The sequence below is a fragment of the Drosophila montana genome, unplaced genomic scaffold (assembly GCF_035044405.1).
Source record: "Drosophila montana isolate Dmon_TW-CO22-7 unplaced genomic scaffold, ASM3504440v1 contig_1962_1, whole genome shotgun sequence".
Taxonomy (NCBI): domain Eukaryota; kingdom Metazoa; phylum Arthropoda; class Insecta; order Diptera; family Drosophilidae; genus Drosophila; species Drosophila montana.
The window spans coordinates 128,987-147,210 of record NW_026996879.1 but is presented as its reverse complement, the minus strand read 5'-3'; the positions used below and the strand labels follow the sequence as shown (position 1 = coordinate 147,210).

At 41.7% G+C, this 18,224-nt stretch overlaps 7 protein-coding genes across 11 annotated transcripts; 4 read left to right on the top strand and 3 right to left on the bottom strand.

The window, feature by feature from the left end:
• Positions 1–250: 250 nt before the first annotated feature.
• On the bottom strand, positions 251–6,118 carry Ifrd1 (Interferon-related developmental regulator 1). 2 transcript variants are annotated; one of them, XM_064700827.1, is made up of 5 exons: positions 5,241–6,118; positions 2,783–3,467; positions 2,475–2,718; positions 1,002–1,229; positions 251–926 (listed from the first exon to the last, which is right to left on the bottom strand). In XM_064700827.1, the coding sequence occupies exons 1-5, from the start codon at positions 5,272–5,274 to the stop codon at positions 843–845; spliced, it is 1,275 nt and encodes a 424-aa protein (XP_064556897.1). In that variant the 5' UTR covers positions 5,275–6,118; the 3' UTR covers positions 251–842. The 2 variants fall into 2 exon arrangements, with proteins under 2 accessions (XP_064556897.1, XP_064556896.1); XM_064700826.1 differs by having other exon boundaries at positions 2,783–3,470; positions 5,241–6,117.
• Positions 1,414–2,596, top strand: LOC135441286 (uncharacterized). 2 transcript variants are annotated; one of them, XM_064700829.1, is made up of 2 exons: positions 1,414–2,356; positions 2,419–2,596. In XM_064700829.1, exon 1 carries the CDS (start codon positions 1,447–1,449, stop codon positions 2,308–2,310), a length of 864 nt encoding a protein of 287 aa, XP_064556899.1. In that variant the 5' UTR covers positions 1,414–1,446; the 3' UTR covers positions 2,311–2,356; positions 2,419–2,596. The 2 variants fall into 2 exon arrangements, with proteins under 2 accessions (XP_064556899.1, XP_064556898.1); XM_064700828.1 differs by having other exon boundaries at positions 2,406–2,596.
• A 758-nt stretch (positions 6,119–6,876) lies between the features above and the next one.
• LOC135441290 (acyl-CoA-binding domain-containing protein 5) lies at positions 6,877–9,151 on the top strand. The gene is made up of 3 exons (XM_064700834.1): positions 6,877–7,255; positions 7,465–8,478; positions 8,769–9,151. Exon 2 carries the CDS (start codon positions 7,477–7,479, stop codon positions 8,431–8,433), a length of 957 nt encoding a protein of 318 aa, XP_064556904.1. The 5' UTR covers positions 6,877–7,255; positions 7,465–7,476; the 3' UTR covers positions 8,434–8,478; positions 8,769–9,151.
• Positions 9,110–10,052, bottom strand: Prx6a (Peroxiredoxin 6a). Its single transcript, XM_064700835.1, has 3 exons — positions 9,707–10,052; positions 9,449–9,641; positions 9,110–9,388 (listed from the first exon to the last, which is right to left on the bottom strand). Exons 1-3 carry the CDS (start codon positions 9,978–9,980, stop codon positions 9,181–9,183), a joined length of 675 nt encoding a protein of 224 aa, XP_064556905.1. The 5' UTR covers positions 9,981–10,052; the 3' UTR covers positions 9,110–9,180.
• Positions 10,053–10,092: 40 nt separating this feature from the next.
• Sbat (LSMD1 domain-containing protein Sbat) lies at positions 10,093–10,778 on the top strand. The gene has a single exon (XM_064700837.1). The coding sequence runs from the start codon at positions 10,178–10,180 to the stop codon at positions 10,529–10,531; it is 354 nt and encodes a 117-aa protein (XP_064556907.1). The 5' UTR covers positions 10,093–10,177; the 3' UTR covers positions 10,532–10,778.
• A 290-nt stretch (positions 10,779–11,068) lies between these two features.
• On the top strand, positions 11,069–12,645 carry betaggt-II (geranylgeranyl transferase type-2 subunit beta). The gene is made up of 2 exons (XM_064679019.1): positions 11,069–11,801; positions 11,861–12,645. The coding sequence occupies exons 1-2, from the start codon at positions 11,195–11,197 to the stop codon at positions 12,286–12,288; spliced, it is 1,035 nt and encodes a 344-aa protein (XP_064535089.1). The 5' UTR covers positions 11,069–11,194; the 3' UTR covers positions 12,289–12,645.
• A 244-nt stretch (positions 12,646–12,889) lies between these two features.
• Positions 12,890–17,528, bottom strand: NTPase. Of its 3 annotated transcripts, none has more exons than XM_064679017.1 (4): positions 17,317–17,524; positions 14,821–14,968; positions 13,496–14,625; positions 12,890–13,409 (listed from the first exon to the last, which is right to left on the bottom strand). In XM_064679017.1, exons 1-4 carry the CDS (start codon positions 17,344–17,346, stop codon positions 13,317–13,319), a joined length of 1,401 nt encoding a protein of 466 aa, XP_064535087.1. In that variant the 5' UTR covers positions 17,347–17,524; the 3' UTR covers positions 12,890–13,316. The 3 variants fall into 3 exon arrangements, with proteins under 3 accessions (XP_064535087.1, XP_064535088.1, XP_064535086.1); XM_064679018.1 differs by lacking the exon at positions 17,317–17,524 and adding an exon at positions 15,082–15,407; XM_064679016.1 differs by having other exon boundaries at positions 13,496–14,968; positions 17,317–17,528.
• Positions 17,529–18,224: the final 696 nt, after the last annotated feature.

Below are 18,224 nucleotides of genomic sequence, written 5' to 3'. Positions count from 1 at the left end.
GTAATTGACAAATTATAAATAAAATTGATAAGAAATGTATTTAACTATGTTTAGCACAGATTTAATGGCAGTCGCCAGCTTCGCCCAAAATTTGCTGGCGACACAGCTCCCAAAAGCGAGACCATCTATATTACAAATTCGACATTTTTGAAATATTCATTGAAATAGTGAAATAGATATTCCTCGTTGTACGATTGCGCAACCTTCAATTCCTTCAAAATCTTTGAAAAGAAATAAAACAGTCATCATATTTGTTGTCCTTTAAGTCTAGAGTTATACATTTATTTTACACGCAATACCTATCAAATTTATAAGTTTTATATGTATACAGAATATGCTTACATAATATGCATAAAAAAGAGACGTCGAGCCTTGACAAGCTTTTCATTATTGTATGCATCTATAATGTGCTATGTATATATATATATGTATTTGAAAAGATCAACAACGTAAAGAAAAATAAAGACTTAAATAAAATTCATACAGTCCTTCAAGCTGGCACACAATTCAATGCCAAAATTCAATTTTATAGATCACATTACTAGCTAATAATATAATATGCGATATATGCTAAATCGACTAAAGGCTACAAGCTAAATATCTTTTATTTTAGTTGCTAGAAAACTATTTGAATTTAGTCGAGAAATATAACTTGGCCGAAAGTGCCTTAATTTAGAGCGACTGATGTAGCTTTTGGTACGCTACGCCGTTTCATGGACTACGTAAGACAATTCAACTAATGGGAGCGAGTCCTGGGTCGGCGAATGATGGGTGCTCATGTTTATATATGCTAGGATGTTGCCAGATAGGTTGTTGTTAGCTGGAGGCGGCAGCAGAGGAGCTTATTGTACGACGGCCGAGCGCTTGTCGCGGTTCTTGCCACGTGTTATGGAACGTGCCTTAAAAGCGGCGGCATTCACCAGATGCTGCAAATGGATACAAATAATATTAGATATAGCGAATCCAAACAGATGATATTTCACCCGTATAAAGTAACTTACGCGCTCCAATTTCGACTGTTTGACTTTGGCGTTGCCATTGATGCCAGTGTTGGTGGGTCGCGGTCCCAGCTGGAAAATATCGCGTATGAATTCATTCTCCTGCAGCTGGGAGGTCATGCCAGGACCCATAACAGTGCACAGGGCCGAGTATTGATGGTGTATGGACCAGGCATCCAATGTGAGAGCATCGTGTCCGAAACGTATATTGATCTCTGGCGAAATATCCTCCTGCATGATCGGACAATACAGAGGCGTCAATTTAGCAAGCGTCGACACAAATTTCAGACCGAAAATGTCTAGCTCTTAACAAATTCTCTATCAACTATTTATATTCGTTTTACTCTTTCTTGAGCCGGGCAAAATTTTATGTGGAACTTAAAAAGATAATTATAAAATTTAAAAAAAAACTAAAAAAAACCAATATTTCTTTTAACCGGCCTTCAAAATGATGCTTTCCACTTATCAACACGACTATGTTCCGCCGAACACGAAGCGCTACGAGTTTATGAGCCACCTCAAGACAAATGACGGCTTCGGGGGGCCAAAGGTTGTGGAATGCGAATGCGTGGAGGAGGACAAGGTTAAGCCGCCGGCGGACGCGGTCAAGAATTGCTCGGGCGTGGAATGGACGGGTATAGCACCGATGGGACGTTTGGTGGATCCACGTCTAATACCAACCGAACTGGCACAGGATCAGGTGGAGAAAATGGCATTTGCCCCGGAATCGGATTGCTTGAAGCTGCAGCCGAATCGGTTTCTCAAAATATTACGCAACATCTATCCAGATTTGTACGAGCGTCTGAAGTTAATGCCCAAGGAGGAATTGGGTCGCAGGTTGGAAACGAATCGCATGTACACAACCTATCAGATTGACTACTGCGACGTGAACGAGTACCCGGAGGGCATCTACGAGAGCATGAAGCCCACAGACGAAGCATCCAAAATGAAATCGGACAAACTGATGGCGCATAAGGCGCCCTGTTCCGAATTCCGTTCGGATGTGATGAAGCAGCTAGAGCGCGAAAATACAACCGGCTACGAGGTCAAGGCCGACGAATGCGAGCAAGCGTATAAGCCATTCAAGACCTCGTTCTCCGATTCGTCCCAGTTCGTCAACTCGGGCAACAACTCGCACTGGAAGACGGCAGGCAGCACGTTCCGCAAGGTGCCGAACTTTACCGAATATATGGACTCAATTAGCCGCAACGGCTGCATCATAATGCGCAACAAGCTGCATGACCATTCCAAGTGTCTGGCGAATCATTGCAGGCACGAGATCCGATTCAACTGCACCGACATGAAGCAATAGTCTGAAGAATCTCTAATCCCCGTATACTATGCCAGTGTTTGTTTTGGTTTGTAAAACTTTTCGATATGTATAAATTGTAAAAAACCAGATCGCAGGGTTTTTTGCTAGTTAATAAGACTGTTTCTGGCTCCCGACTAAATTTATTGTCCGTGTCCAAGACTCACCTCCAGATAGCGCAAAACATCACGGAACGTGGCGCGCTGCGCCTTGCGATCGCGTTTGGCGCGATATTTGTGCGAATCGGTGGCCAGCTGCTTGACGGCATCGCACAGCTCACCAATGTGCTCCTCCAGGAAGTTCTCATCGTGGGCACGGCCCGATTCCAGAATTAGGGCAATCGTCTCGCCAGCGGCCATGCGTACATCCAAGTGCGGTGATTGCAATAGACCCAAAAACTTTTTGATAGACCTGCAAAGGCAATTTTAGTTAGATCAGCATCTACCATTTGGCTGTCCAACCGGCGGCTGCTTACGGAAACTTGTGCTGTCCGGTGGTCATCAATGAGACAAAGTCGCCCGAAGGGACGAGCGTCAGAAGCAAGCCCCAGGCGGATAGAGCCTCGGCATGCAAGGCACCAGCCTCGGCAGTGACGGAAATGGGCGTCTTGTCGTCGCCGCGCAAATAGCTGCCGGCAAAGATGGTCTCGAAGAACTGCATCAGCTGCACCAGATCGCCAATATCCTCGCAGTCCAGGAAGTTGAGTAGACCCAGTGCTGTGCAGCATTTGGCGCGTGCATCATAATTGACAGATTTATCCTGCACGGTGGTCAGCAAAAACTGATTCATGGCCTTGGACATGCCCTCCTCGCCGCCCAATTGCAGCACCAGCAGCGGCGCCAGACGTGCACCCCACATTTGCTCCTGGCCCTTGCCACGGCGCACGCTCTTCTCCACAAAGTCCATGAGCGTCATTTTACGATCCTCGACGAAATCGGGCATATAACGGTGCATCAGCAGCTCACAGATGGCCTGCAATGCCTGGACGCGTGTCTGCGCCGACTTCTCGGTGGCCTGTTCCAGAGCCTTTTCGAACTTCTCCTCGAAGCGCTCATTGGCTAGATCCTCGGCTGCCTCCGAAGAGGCGACCTCCGAGACGTGCGAATAAACGCTCACATTGTCAAAGGACTCGTCCTCCGAATTGGAGTCGTTGGTGCGGCCTGCTAAAGTTTTTTAAAAAAGCTTGCATTAACGAGCTGTTCAAACTGTAGGTTTTTTGAATTTAACTTGTTTAATTATTTCCGCTGCTTTTTAAACTGATCGCACTTACAGTTGTTCCGATCGCGCTGCTTATCAAGCTATTAAGCTATTCACATACATGACTGGCAGTGCTGCCTAAACTGTTAAATAACTATTCCCACTGTTGCCTCACTGTACATACATATGTACATGACTGGCAGTACTACCTAAACTGTTAAATGACTATTTCCACTGTTGCCTCACTGTCAAGTTATTTGCGTTCTCATCGCCACTCAAACTGTTAAAACACACTCATTTCTTGTGATATGACTCAGCTCTCGCGAGCGAGATACATATATAGTGATGTTCATGTGCATGTACATATGTATATGCATACAAAGCAAATATTTCTAGTACCTTAATTTTCCGCTTGGCAGCGATATTTTTGGCATGTGTGTGTGTGTGCGTGTTTTATAAATACAATTACGTACATACATATCTATTTACATTTGTAGGTACAACAATTACAACAAAAGTAATTGAATGCCCATTGGCATTTTTGGGGCAATTGTACGACCTTCAAATGAAAATGTTGTGCAACAAGTTTTACCATTTGTTGTTGCCAAAGAAAAACTCGCCTAACTTTCTATGCACACAACAATTTTCACTTAGCAGCTGACTACCGATTTGGGACAAGGTAATTTCCGCCATTGAGTTTTCATTTTCTCATTGTAGGGAAAGGCATACACATTTGTGTATATGTGCGTATGTATCTCGACAAAAACAAAATTGCTGCTTGTTTTGCAATCACAACAACCTGAACAGCTGTTGGTAAAACCAACTGTGATTTGAAAGTTGTTTGGTTAGTTGGGGTTGAGTCTTGAGCTGTGCTCTGAGCATAATTTGAGTCCCTTTAATTATTAAGACTCTTCATAAAATGAGAACCATTGGTAGATATGTAGCTGCTTCCGCATAAGAAACCCTATTTTGCTAGAAGCACCCAATGTTTATTTATAAATATAACCTAGTGATACATACAGACGTGCTTGCATGTGATTACATACATACAGTTACTAAAAGAAATATATATGTATATATATATGTATACATATAGCTGTGTGTTGCTTTGTGTATTTCTTGATAAGCTGGCATTGAACGTTCACACTTGTACAGTGTGCACATACACTGAACTTGCCGCCGAGTCTATGGGGTATTTAAGACATTTTGAAAGCTGGCAAACTTACAAAAAATATTTAACAATTAAAGTTTTTCGTGAAATGTTTAATAACTTCAAAATATCTCCCAAGTTGCTTTAACAAATAAACAAGCAGTTCCAACCTATAAAAATGTAAAGAAAATGTGCTAATCAACAGAGTTTAACTAAATATGCTCTCGCAGGGTATCACGCCATTCGAATACATGGCAAATAACCGTTGGATTTTCTTCGTGTTTGCCCTGCTTCAGCAGCTGAGCGCGTGCAAAGCTTTTTGCGTTTGCCAGCGCAGCAACACAAAAATATATTTCGATGATTGCCAAACAGGTTGGAGGCGAAAGCTTTTGAAGCCAACGAAATGTATATTTCATTTAAACATGCTATTTGAATGAGTAATGCACGACAGAAAGCTGTGTGCAAAAGGTCAATAAATGAGTTTTCAGATGGTACCAGCTGTAAAAAGCTGCCACAGTTCTTAACACAACCCCCTCTCAAACTACGTATCACCCACGACATCTTTAAATTTTTCTTTGTGACTCACCTTTGCCTCCTGCTTTTTTATTACGACGCGGCATATTGTTGTTGTTGTTTTTGCTGCTGTTGCGTTGCTCGCTAAATTGACGAATTTTGTGTTTGGTTTTACTTTGGCTGATCTTGACTACGATCGCTGTTGTTTTACACACACAAACACAAGCCTTGTTGGGCAGTGTCCTTTTGCGCGAGAGCGTGAGAGAGTCTACACAAAAAATTCTACACACGCGCTTGGCGGCAACTATTGGCGGCACTTGCACGTGTTCTCTGCTTTTATTGATTTTATACGTATTGGGCCTTCAGGAATTTAGGTTAGATTTTTTGGTGTTATGGGAGTTCTTAATCTTTATGTGCTTTGTTTAAATTGCAAGATTGTTAATCAAGACGCAGCTATGCAAAAGCTTTTATGCTTCCAATATTGTCTTTGTTGCTGTGCCTGCTGTTGCCTTTTGTTGCACAACACGCGTTTGGAAATGTTGAGAACTGATACCGAACTGAACGTTGTTGAATTGAACGCGCGTTTTTTATTTATGCACTGCTGATGTTGCTGCTCCTGATTATAAAAATGATGGTAGTTGCTTTGTGTTGACACAAATTTCATGTTTAATTGCAATTGAATTTCGTTGCTACTTCCTTGGCCTTGAGACTGACTGCGTCTGACGTCGACAGCGCCGCCTTTTTTCCGAGGGTGTATAACGAGTTGTGAAATTGTTGGCTTTAGCGTTTGCGGTTTCGTTGTTATTGACTCTTTTTTAATATGCACGTATGCACGGCTTTAGCTTTGATTATTGCAGCTTTTCCAAAAGCTCTGCGTCGTTGGTGTGTTGATAAAATAATGCAAATAATTAAGCACTTTTCGTATTGCTGAAGTGGACGAAATTATAATGACACATTCAGAGCAGTGTTGCGAAGTGTTTAAAGTGTTTATCGCAAAAGAGTTATCGAAGTAATAACATTACACAACCCTAGTCATTGCGCATCTGCGCAAATGTGATGAAATAAAAATAAAAACCCTAGACATTATTTTTACTATTAAATACAATTGAATTAAATTATACTAGGCGGCAAGGGATTCCCGACCTAGATTATAATTAAAAATAAAATATTTTAAAAAGAAGTGCGCATAAAAAAGCAGTAATGATATTTTTCGGAATTCTTACCAGCTGTTTGCTTAAAAGGTGGCGCCAACCAAAGTTTTGATTTAAATTTTTAAGTCAATATATAAACCGACTAATTAATGGTATTTTATTTATTATTACAAGCCACAATAATCAAATATCACTTATATAATGTATTTTATCATATATTTTTTCCAAAAGCATCTGCTTTGTTATCGATTATTTGAAATAAATCAAATCAAAATCAATTTATATAATACAAGCGTCTCATTTATTTCTATTTGTATACTTCCCATCTATTTAATAAAAGATAGAAAGAGATATTTTCTTAAATGAGAAATATTCTATTTTTCGCCTAGTTATTAATAATATTTCAAGATATTCTAAATGGTTGACCAACTCATTTAGAAAATTCATTTGAGTGAGGTGCAGCAGTACCCTGTATTTGTCATCGATATTGACAAATCCCATTTTAATATATATATATCGCAATTTTCAATATATCGATATATAGTCTCACCCACATTCATTCCCAAGTCTGTTTATTTTTATTGCAAAACGAATTTAAAAACAAGTAGTCGGTAGGCAGCAAAGCGTCGGGTGCTGCTTGGTGCTCTTATAAACAATTCGCACTTAATGCCGATAATTAGTTGTTATCACCGATGCTTGTTTGCTACACACAAAAGCAGCAGCAGTAGCAATAATTTTTATTGAACTTCGACTCCTCAGAACTCGAACTTTGTCATTTCTCTTCACACACGCTCGCATACACGCACACACACATGCAGTTGCCAGCGTCAGTGGATGTGAATCAATAACAAAACCCCAACAACAACGACGACAACAACACAGCCCGAGAAACTTACAGCGTCATTTTTGGGTGTCTGCACTTGCACAAGATAATTAGGTAATTTGTAAACTGCTTGCGACAGCATCAGCGCCATTCACCTGCGTGTTGGCGTTCGTTGTTAAATGTTCAATGCTTGCTGCCAAGCGGGTGCGACGGAGAGGGGGCAAATGCGAGAGATATTCACGATTATCGCTGAACCTTAGCCGTTGTATCTGTATCTAATCTAATGTTTATAGCCAGCTGAATTCCAATTTATATTTCAACAGTTATTGCAAGCAATGGCTGGCATTGAGGAGCGTTTCCAGGCGGCTGTCAACGTGATCAAGGGACTGCCCAAGAATGGTCCCTATCAGCCCAGCATGAGCATGATGCTCAAGTTCTATGGGCTCTTCAAGCAGGCGTCGGAGGGCAATTGCTCACCAAAGAAGCCGCCCTTCTGGGATGTAGTTGGGCGTGCCAAATGGGATGCGTGGAATAGCAATCGAAATTTGAGCAAGGAGCAGGCAATGCAACGCTATGTGGAAAGCCTGCAGGAAATCATTGAGACAATGTCGTTTACGGAAAATGTGCAAAACTTTGTCGGCAGCCTCGAAGGCCTGACCAATATAAATTTGGATGAACTGGAGCTGATATCGCCGGGTATGCGTGAGCTGGCCGAATCGCATCCCAATTCCCCGTTCCATTCGCGCACAAACAGTCCACAGCATGGCAGCAGCTCCAATGGAGTTGGAGTTGGAGTGGTAGATGCGCCCATCGTTGCAGCGTCAACGGAGACCCTAACCAATGGCCACATGACGCCGCTGACCAATGGATACACGAGCAAAACAAGCAACGGCTACGCAGCACATGACACGAGCAGTAACAACAATTACACAAACAACAGCAGCGTGGCCATTGTGGAGCCCTCCGATGACGAGTACGATGATCCCTACGAAACGATGCTGCCCCAGGAGCTCACAGAAGCGATTACACACAATACGGATCTGCTGCGACAAATACAGAACACTGTGGCCAGCATGAACACCGATATGGCTGCAGTGCAGCAGCGGGTGCGCTGCATGGAGCAGTCTCTGCTGGAACTGCGCAATGCACAAAAGACGCAGGCAGCAGCTGGGCGAAAGCAGCCAGCCTGGTGGCTGTTCAAGGATATATCGCCATTATGGTTTGCAGTTCTGGTGCTATGGCCTTTCTTGGTGCGACGCCTGGCGCGGATGGTGGAGAGCAGACGCCGCTGACGGCGCAAGGCATTAGATTAGCTTAATCGGTATGGTAGTTAAATTGTGAGTATAAATGATAGACAGTAAATAAATCAAGTGACAGTTGAAAACGATCAATTGAGATTAATTAGGGTCGTGTCGGAGAGTGAAAGATCAATATTTCAGGTCAGGTCGATCCTTCGGCCTAAGTTGGAATATATTTTTATCAAAATTATCTCAAGCGATTAACGACAGAATAACACAAAAATTATACTCACTTGAATGCTGGCAATTTTATAATCCTATCAGTAAATTCCATTGAATACATTCTTAGTTTATTACTTCTATCAATAATGTGTGTTAACTTCTTTCAGATACTCACGGTTATGGGGACGAGCTTTGTCTGGCTTGCTTTTATTCTCGAACGCGTTACACTTCTTGTACAGAGTTGGCCTTGTATTTAGTTTCTTAAGATTATCCAGTTGCAATATGTATATTTTATACGTAGAATGTGTGTATATGTATTTTTTATGTTAGTAACAAACGAGCACACATAAGCTATTAGTTGCACATTCCCCTCCCCGATCAACATATTTAGTTCGTAAGACGAAGGTTTTGTGCATTTTGCCCAGGCTGGGCGCGCTTTTGCTTTGACCCACAGCGTTGCCTCTTCACCAAGAGACTGGGGCAAATGGTTGTAAAACAATTTGATTTGTGTTAATTATAATTTTGTAATAAAGTCATGTAAAATGCAGAATATCACAATTCGGCTGTCCTGGAATACTTTTAGTTCTGCGGCTGAGCAGTGATGCGCAAGTAGCTTTTGCCGGAGGGCACTTGGATCGTCTCCACACCGTCAGGAAAAAGCTGTGGCACATCGGCAGCCTGCACTGTGGGCAGCACCATGCACTGACCGCCCGGTTGCCAATCTGCGGGCGTGGCCACGCTCTTTGTTTGTGTCAACTTGAGCGAATCGACAACGCGTAAAATTTCACTGCCAGAGTAAAATACGATTCAGCTAATGGTCAAGTTTAAATACAAATTTGAAGCTCACTCGAAATTGCGACCAGTGGTGGCTGGGTATAAAATAGAGAGACGCAGCTTCTTCTTGTCGTCAACAACGAAGACAGCGCGACAGGTAAGCGGTATGCCCGCAGCATTCAGCTCATCCTTGTCCAGCATATTCAACTTGACGGCCAACTCGCGCTTATCATCCGCAATAATGGGATAATCGAAGCTCGGCAGCTCTGCAAGAAACCAAGATTTATGAAGCCAATAGGAGACAGATCTCATGTGGCACGTCACAACTTACTGCCATAGCTCTTAATGTCCTCAATCCAAGCGTTGTGGGACTCTGCTGTGTCACAGGACAGAGCAATCGGTTTAATGCCGCGCTTCTGAAATTCCGGTATTAATTGGGCAACCCGTGCAAGCTCCGTGGTGCACACGGGAGTGAAATCTGCCGGGTGCGAGAAAAGGATGGCCCAGCTGTCGGCCATCCAGTCATAGAAATCTATTTTCCCCAGATTGGTCTGAGCCTCAAAGTTGGGAAACAGATCACCAATGTTAAGAGCTTTGAGCGACATTTTAAAAAATGTAACAAATTAATTGAACGAAAAGCAATTAAAAGTTCTGCAGCTGACAGACTATCGATATCAATGCTCGGCTTTTTATCGATAGCTAGATATCGATTCTATCGTTCGCATTTTTATCAGCAGTCAACCAAAACAAACACTTCAGTTTAAAAATATACATATTTAACAAAAACAGGCTTTAAGGCAACATGTCTGATCTTGGCATCAGCGGAACTCAGGTGCAGCCACAGCCCCCGCCACCTGTCGCCGAGCCCTTTCGCATAACAACGAATGCGCCACAAATGATTGATGCAAACCTGACGGAGGGACGTCGAAAGCTCCAGAAGTGGCTGGGTCGCGTCTTGCGAATCGTTATTACCGATGGACGTGTATTGGTTGGTTTCTTCAACTGCACGGATCGAGATGCCAACATTGTGTTGTCCATGTGCGCCGAGTATCTGGTGGAGGGACAAGAGCCTCGTCTGCTGGGCAACGTCATGGTCGCCAAAAAGCATATTGTGTCTCTGAACATTGACGAGCCTAGGCCCTCATCAATTATTTGAGCGCTGTAAATGCATCCTTTTAAATATTGTAAGAATATAAGTGTTCCATACTGTGCTTATATGTATATACAGTGAACAATAAAAGTAAGGCTACGGCGTAGTCGTTTGTGGACTATCTATGTTAGTCCGTTTAAGAATAAAAGTAACACCAAATGATAAATATACACATAACTAAAAAAAAGCTGTCTATTCATTTGCTTAATTTGGTAAACAAAACTTTTAATAAAATTAAATGATTATACACAAAGTTCAGTTTTCTTAAGAGGGTCTGTTACTTATTTTAATCACTGTAAGAATTCTCATTGTTTTTATGTTAGTCAAAGTGAATGGCAATACGCTGCGTTGCCAACTATATTACAAACAAGTCTGCTATATTTTTGATTTTTTAGCTTTTGCCTATCAGAAAATGTGAACATTTCGCTTAATATTCGAAAATTAATTGCCAAACAATTATACTCTGTTAATATATTTTACCAAATCAAATCAGCTGCAAGTGTGGTATTTTTTTTATTTGTATTCGAAATCATGGATTTTTTAGTGCGTTTGTTATTCTCAGCCGCAAACAGCAACAACTAAATTGTTGAAACGCGTTATTAATAATGTCAACACAGCAGTAGAGCAATTAATTGCTAAAAATCAACACTCAATTGAACACAATCAGCGATGGATTTCACGACCTTCGTCAAGCCTTCAAACGGGGGCGCCGGCGGCGATACTGAGAACGCCGACACCAGCAAATTACAATTTTGGAAGCACGTCGAGTATATTGAGAACCATGGCAAACAGGAGGACGACTACGAGTATTGCATGACGGAGTTCCTGCGCATGTCGGGCATTTACTGGGGGGTCACGGCGCTGGACATAATGGACCAGCTGGACCGGCTGGACCGCAAGTCCATCATTGAGTTCGTGAAGCGATGCCAGTGTCCGATAAGCGGGGGCTTTGCCCCCTGCGAGGGCCACGATCCGCACATGCTCTACACGCTGTCTGCGGTGCAGGTTCTGTCCACATACGACGCGCTGGACGTGATCGACTGCGATGCGGTGGTTCGCTATGTTGTTGGTCTGCAGCAGCCGGATGGCAGCTTCTTTGGCGATAAGTGGGGCGAGGTAGACACTAGGTTTAGCTTCTGTGCGGTGGCCACGCTGGCGCTGCTCAAGCGCATGGAACAGAGCATAGATGTGGAAAAGGCGGTTAAGTTTGTTATGTCGTGCTGCAATCAGACGGATGGCGGCTTTGGCTCCAAACCGGGCGCTGAGTCACATGCAGGTGAGTCATGGATATTTATTTGTATGATACAAATTAACTTTCATCTGCGTCCCATGCAGGACTCATTTACTGCTGCGTGGGCTTCCTGTCGCTAACACATCAGCTGCATCTATTGGACGTTGATAAGTTGGGCTGGTGGCTTTGCGAGCGACAGATGCCCTTGGGCGGACTGAACGGTCGTCCCGAGAAGCTGCCCGATGTCTGCTACTCCTGGTGGGTACTCTCTTCGCTGACCATTATGGGGCGGCTGCATTGGATTAGCGCCGAAAAGCTGCAGCAGTTCATTCTCTCCTGTCAGGATACGGAGACGGGCGGCTTCTCTGATCGCACCGGCAACATGCCAGACATATTCCACACGCTCTTCGGCATTGGCGGCCTCTCACTGTTGGGTCATGCCGGACTCAAGCCGATTAATCCCACGTTCTGCATGCCGCAGTATATTATCGACAGGCTGGGCATTCAGCCGCAGGTTCTGACGCATGCGTAGGCATCTAATTCAGTTATTGATGATATTAAGACAAAAGCTATAGCCAATGTAATATGATTAATTTTTTAAAGCGGACCTCACGCGTATTATGAAACCTTAAAGCACCCAAACCAGATTCAACTAGACAGATTCACAGTTCATTTCTTTGTATCTACACCCATATTTAACTAATTATGCTTGTTATGCATTTAGTATATATATTTAGCTGTATTTTTAAATACATATATAAAGCATATTCTAATGTTTCATAAGCAAGCCATGTAAAATTTCTGTATTTGTTATATAGAGCAAAACTAAATAAAGACACTATTTTATTATTGCATGCGAATAAAGATATTTGCACTGGTCAGAGTATAATGAATCAGGCATTTCATTAAACAACAAAAGAAACCCTTTAGGAACTTATTGGCAATTACAAAAACCAACTTAATAATTTATCCAAGTGATATATCTGACGTGTTTGTTACCAATAGAAATATGCGAAAAATCAAATTATATTTTTTTTGTAAGAGATTTAAAATAAAATTAAAGCTTATTAATTAATTGAGTATGCATATTTCCAATTCAATATTTTATTTTTTAAAAAATAACGAATATATGCGTGTAAAATTTCAAATTTTTATATTTTAATATTAAACAATTTAAAAATTAGATATGTATGCAGATAATATATACATTAGGAAAATATTGAGTGTAAGACTAATACGATATCGTGGCATATGAATTACATACAAAGGAAAAATAAATCACACAAAATCTGAATTACAAACTAGAAACGAAGTGTAGTCACAGTGCGGCCTTCATAAAAGAAAATAAATGAATTCGCTTTCAATTAAAGGCAATTGAAATAAATTTATAGCGCATAAATATATTAACTGGCCAGCAGAAGGCTGTCTATTGTGTGTGTGTGCGAGTGTGTGTGTGTGTGTGTGCGAGTGTGTTTGTGTGTAGTATACTTCGATGCACGTCTAAGGCACTCTAGAAACAATTTCAGCTATATATTCGCCTACACACTAATAGAAGGATAACTAGGAATTATTGAACTTCTCATCGCTGGTCAGCACATTGTAGGCACATCCTAAGGCCCAGGAGATTTCATGACCATCAATCTTTTTGTAAAGCTGCGCAAATAAACAGGAAAACAAAGTAATTAGCACAATTCTAAACAAATTAATATATATGTATATAATTTACACTTTTAACACACCTTTACTTTCTTGCTGTCGTTAAGGCCGAATCCTTCGCGCAGCAGCACCGATATGAAGGTTAAGTCGAAGCACATGAATGGCTGCTCATCATTGGGTATGGCACAGATTTCCTGGGCCTTCTTGCGATAGGCCTCCACCGTGGTCTCACCGCCGGCCGTGGGATCAACCAATCCCGATTCGATGGCGCGCTCAAAGTAATAGCTAAATGCGGCTACGGCATGCTGTTTGAGCGTGAAGGGTTTTGGCTTCACCAATGGCATTACTTTGCTCTTGACCAGCTCCAGGCATGCCTCGAAGTCAACGACTGGCTGCTCGGCGCTGGATTTGCTGTTCTCCTTGCCGCTGACCTGGTATTTGACATTGCCGTACACCCAGGTGCGATTGGCAATGATGGGATTGACGCAGACGCTCTCCACCACGGTGTCCTCGGCGCTATAGCCCTTGGTAAAGACAGCATGACGTGCGGCCATTAAACCGAGGCCCAGATAGCTGTGTGTAAACACATTTATCTTCTTGTTGGAGGTGACCACCTCGTGCATATACTTGTCGTAGACGGGCACCTGCTCGGGATCTGTGGGCGAGAACGTGACCTGCGTGCTGCCGCCGCCCAAGTCTAGGGCAGCTGCCTGGTTCGTCTTGGACAGACGGCCCAGCAGAAAGTTAACGGTGAACCAGCTGAATATGCCCTCATCAGTGCCATTCATGATCTCAACGGCATCAATGTCCACATTAAACTCGGACTTGGCGAACAAATCGCGCACTGCATTCAGCAGATTCTCCGCCTTGCTCTGTGGCAGCAGCCGCAAGCCAGCTGTCGCCTTCAGCACCAGCGGCGTGGACGACCAATGCTCCTTGGGTATAAAGGCACGCGCCTCGTCCAGCAGCAGCTTGATCGAGTGTGCGCCCTCGGCTGGATTATCGGCGAACGAGCTAAGGCCGGGCTTGCGCTCCTTAAACAGCTCCTCATACAGCACCAGTTTGTTGTCAATGAAACTGCGATTGAACTTGTACGCCAGGACGCGACTGCCCGTCGAGCCGGCATCTATGATCGCCGCATACTGAACCTTGCTGTAGCCCAGCTTGGAGGCCAGACGCGCCAGATACGGGCTCGCATTGTCGGATACGGCGCCTGCATGGTTGTTGTTGTTGTTGTGATTATGTGTCGTCGGTTTCGTTGTTGGACGTGGCGCATTTAGTTGTGCACGATGCGTGTCCAGGTGCGGCGATTCATGAAAGGGGACGGTAACAGTGGGAAAATCAGAGGTTTTAGTTAGTTTCGGCACAATTGGCGTCGAGGGTTTAGCATTATACAATTGATACACACCAAAGACAAACAGCAGCAGGACCACAGACACAATCAAACATAGAAATGATACTTTTAGGCCGCTGGTCACACCGCCACGTCCATTTCCGTTTCCGGCGCCGCTGCCCTTGCGTCGATTCGGCTGCGGTACCTTTTCATCGCTGGCCAGCTGCATTATACAAAATCGCAATAAAATAAACAGAATTATTATAGTTTTCTCATTAGTTCATATAGGTAGCCAAATGTGTTAAATAATTATTGCTTGAGAGCGCGACAGTCTACCAGCTTGTATTCGTATCTCATTGCGGTGCGTTTGCTATCTATAAATAACCAGCATTTTCCTTAAAACACATGCTGCCACCTTCGTCAATTGTTTGCACACTTCTGTCTGTTTTGTGTTTTTGTTTTTTGCTTCCGAAATGTGCGCAATGTTCTTGACAATTTCGGTTTCTTATCTGATAAATTGGCAATGTATTTTTGTTGTTGCTTTTCAAGCAGTGAGGGCTGTCCAACATTTAGTTATCGATAACTTGTGTTGCCAGGGCTGCATTACACCAATGAGCTTTGCTAACTGTGCTAATGATCTAAAACTGTGCTTTAGAACCTTGTTATACGTGAGTAGCAACTAATGATTTTCTAGAAAACCGCTTTTAAATATTCATTTGAAACATTTCAATAAGAAAACCAACAGACTACTCAATAATTTGTAAATGAAATTAAGTCTGGAAACTTTATCGCTTGTCAAACACATCAGATTCCAAAGTTAATAATGATGAGTGCGCATTTATTTTACACTTACAGAGCACAAAATAAACAATTGGCACTCTCATTACACACATACTTATGCGCTTGTAAGTACATATATTTGTATTTATATTCAAGTCTAGTTTCGCCTTATGTAATATAATGAATGAATAATTTTCTATCAATCGATATCACTACTGTGCTAAGTAATTACCATAGGAACTTAAAAGTCATGCTAGGTTACAATTTTTGTAGCGCTTTTTTTCTGCTTCAAAAAACCAAGCAAACTTTTTCCTTTGAAGGTTATCTTGGTGTAGACATTTGTAGACTACGATAAGATATTCGTACCATTTGGAGAGCTTGTGAGTTTGTGGAGTTAAGTGGAGAGTCTTTTAGCTTGATCAAATATTGTTGTTGAAACCACAACGAAAACTAACGAAATTCCCATTCAATTATTTGGACAAATGTTTTTGCCGCTCTATAAGTGCCTGATGCACAAATAAATTAAACTAAACTAACAGACCCCAAAGACGACTCTGAACTGTGGACTGCCATTTCTTGCCATTTAATTGGCAACTGCAATTGTTTAAATTTATTTCATTTGCATGTCGATTACGTTGTCAATGCGGAAAATTCACTTAAACCTTTGGGAATTTCGACAGCTGCGCTAAGGTGGAGGCGCCTTTTAATCAATAAAAAAAAAAACTAATATAATATATAACAAAAAATCAATTGATAGTTAAGACGTGCCGCCGGGACAGGCTTATTTTAGTAAGTCTTGTCGTATGCTTATCAAGAGAAACACACACACAATGGGGGTTGAAATGTGCTTAGCTTATCACTGGGCATTGTAAAAATACATATGTAGCTCTGTTTGAGTATTTCATCAGACCTAGCCAGTTTACCAACAGCTATCGTTATGCATACATATATGCTAATGGCATGCGCACAAGGGTTAAGATGCGAACTCCATCGAAATCGCTTTGAACCTGTTTTGCCCACAAAATAGTTGCTGCTGAATATCTCGCTGGCAGCACTAAAAAGCAATTTGTCTAATGAAAATCATCTAAAATACATAGATGACCTTGCTGTTTGGGAACAGGCGAAACTGGGGGAAATAAAAAAGTGCCGGGTACAAGCGTAATTTAACCGGCCGGTCAATGTGTATTTATTATGTGAAAATATCATTTATATGCGTTATTTCATCATTTGCAGCTTATTTACAATAATAATTCAAGTGGCTTGGCAGCTTTTCAAGCATCCAAAGCCCACGCACCCGCAATTACGTGATTTTTTAATCAAAATAATCATATACAAATATGACACATAAAAGAATTATTTCAACGAGAGCTTTTCAGTCTCTTAAGCTATTTAGGCACATGTTTTGCTCATTTCTATATTTATAGAAGCAGGACACCGGTAATCAAACGATTACGAATGTCACCCAAAAGGGAATTCTACAATCAAATTCAAAGCTTTTCCAGCACTGTGCCTGCTATTAACTCACACATGTGTAGATCAGCTGTGCTCATCTCTATCTACAAGATCATATGGGCCGGCCACGCGATACGAATAGAAATTGTTAAGAAAATTGTTGTATGGGCAGCAACAATCAATTGGGTATGTAAATAAACTTGGCACAATAAACACAAAGCATTAGCTTCAATTTCCGCATCGACGGGATAATTATTTAATTGTGGGTGTGTATTGAAAAACGCGCCGAAATTGGCATTTAAAACATTGTCGTAGCGGTGCCCTTTGACCCTTGCTTACCTTTCTCTTTCGCACATCGGTGGTTGTCATTGTGTTGATATATTTGTACTAAATTGTGTAAAATCTATAAACGTTATTCACTAACACATTCGTATATGTTTGGCAATTAGTGACCGCTCACTAGCACAAAATCGCTTTTGTGTTACGATTAAAAACTAGGAATAACTAAATGGCATCAACCAGCACGTTGCGCACGAAATGGCGTACTAAATTAAACTAAAGTTTGGTAATCAGCTGTTGCTGTTTTTACGGGCCGTAATAGTGTTGTATATTGTCATGAGAAAATGAATGGTCACCCTAACAACCTGTTAATACTGTCTATAACAAGCTATCTACCAAAAGGCTTAAATGGAATTGGTTTATATAACTGTCTATTTTAGTTTTCCGCTAATTATGGACTACATGAATTTATTTAGTATTTACAATATTTCTATATTTTTGCCCATAAAATTCAAACTGTTTTGCATGTAGAGAAATATTATGAATCACTGATATATAGTTGGTATTGTTTGTTTGTTTTGAAAAATTTGGTACTATAGTATTTCTTGTCGAATTATTTAATTTAGGGATTTTTCAGGGCTGGTCACTCTTAATTTTTGTTTTCTTTTGAGTTTCTGGTTTTTGAGATCCGGCCACACTTGGGTTAGTACCAAAACAAATGCCGAGCGAAGAAGTTGCGCGCGTGTCTGTGTTACGCCGCGAGCGTTGTGGAAAAAAGTATTTTTCAGAATTTCGTTTTACTGTGCAAAACAAACACAACTAGCACAAAATAAATAAAAAGTAATTTCCATAAATATTTATGACATAAAAGTAGAAAATAATTTCAAACATATAAGAAACATACCGAGGGCCAATACAAATTTTTGTGCATGTTTTTGTTGCAGAATCGGCTGTCTCTCGTATGAGTA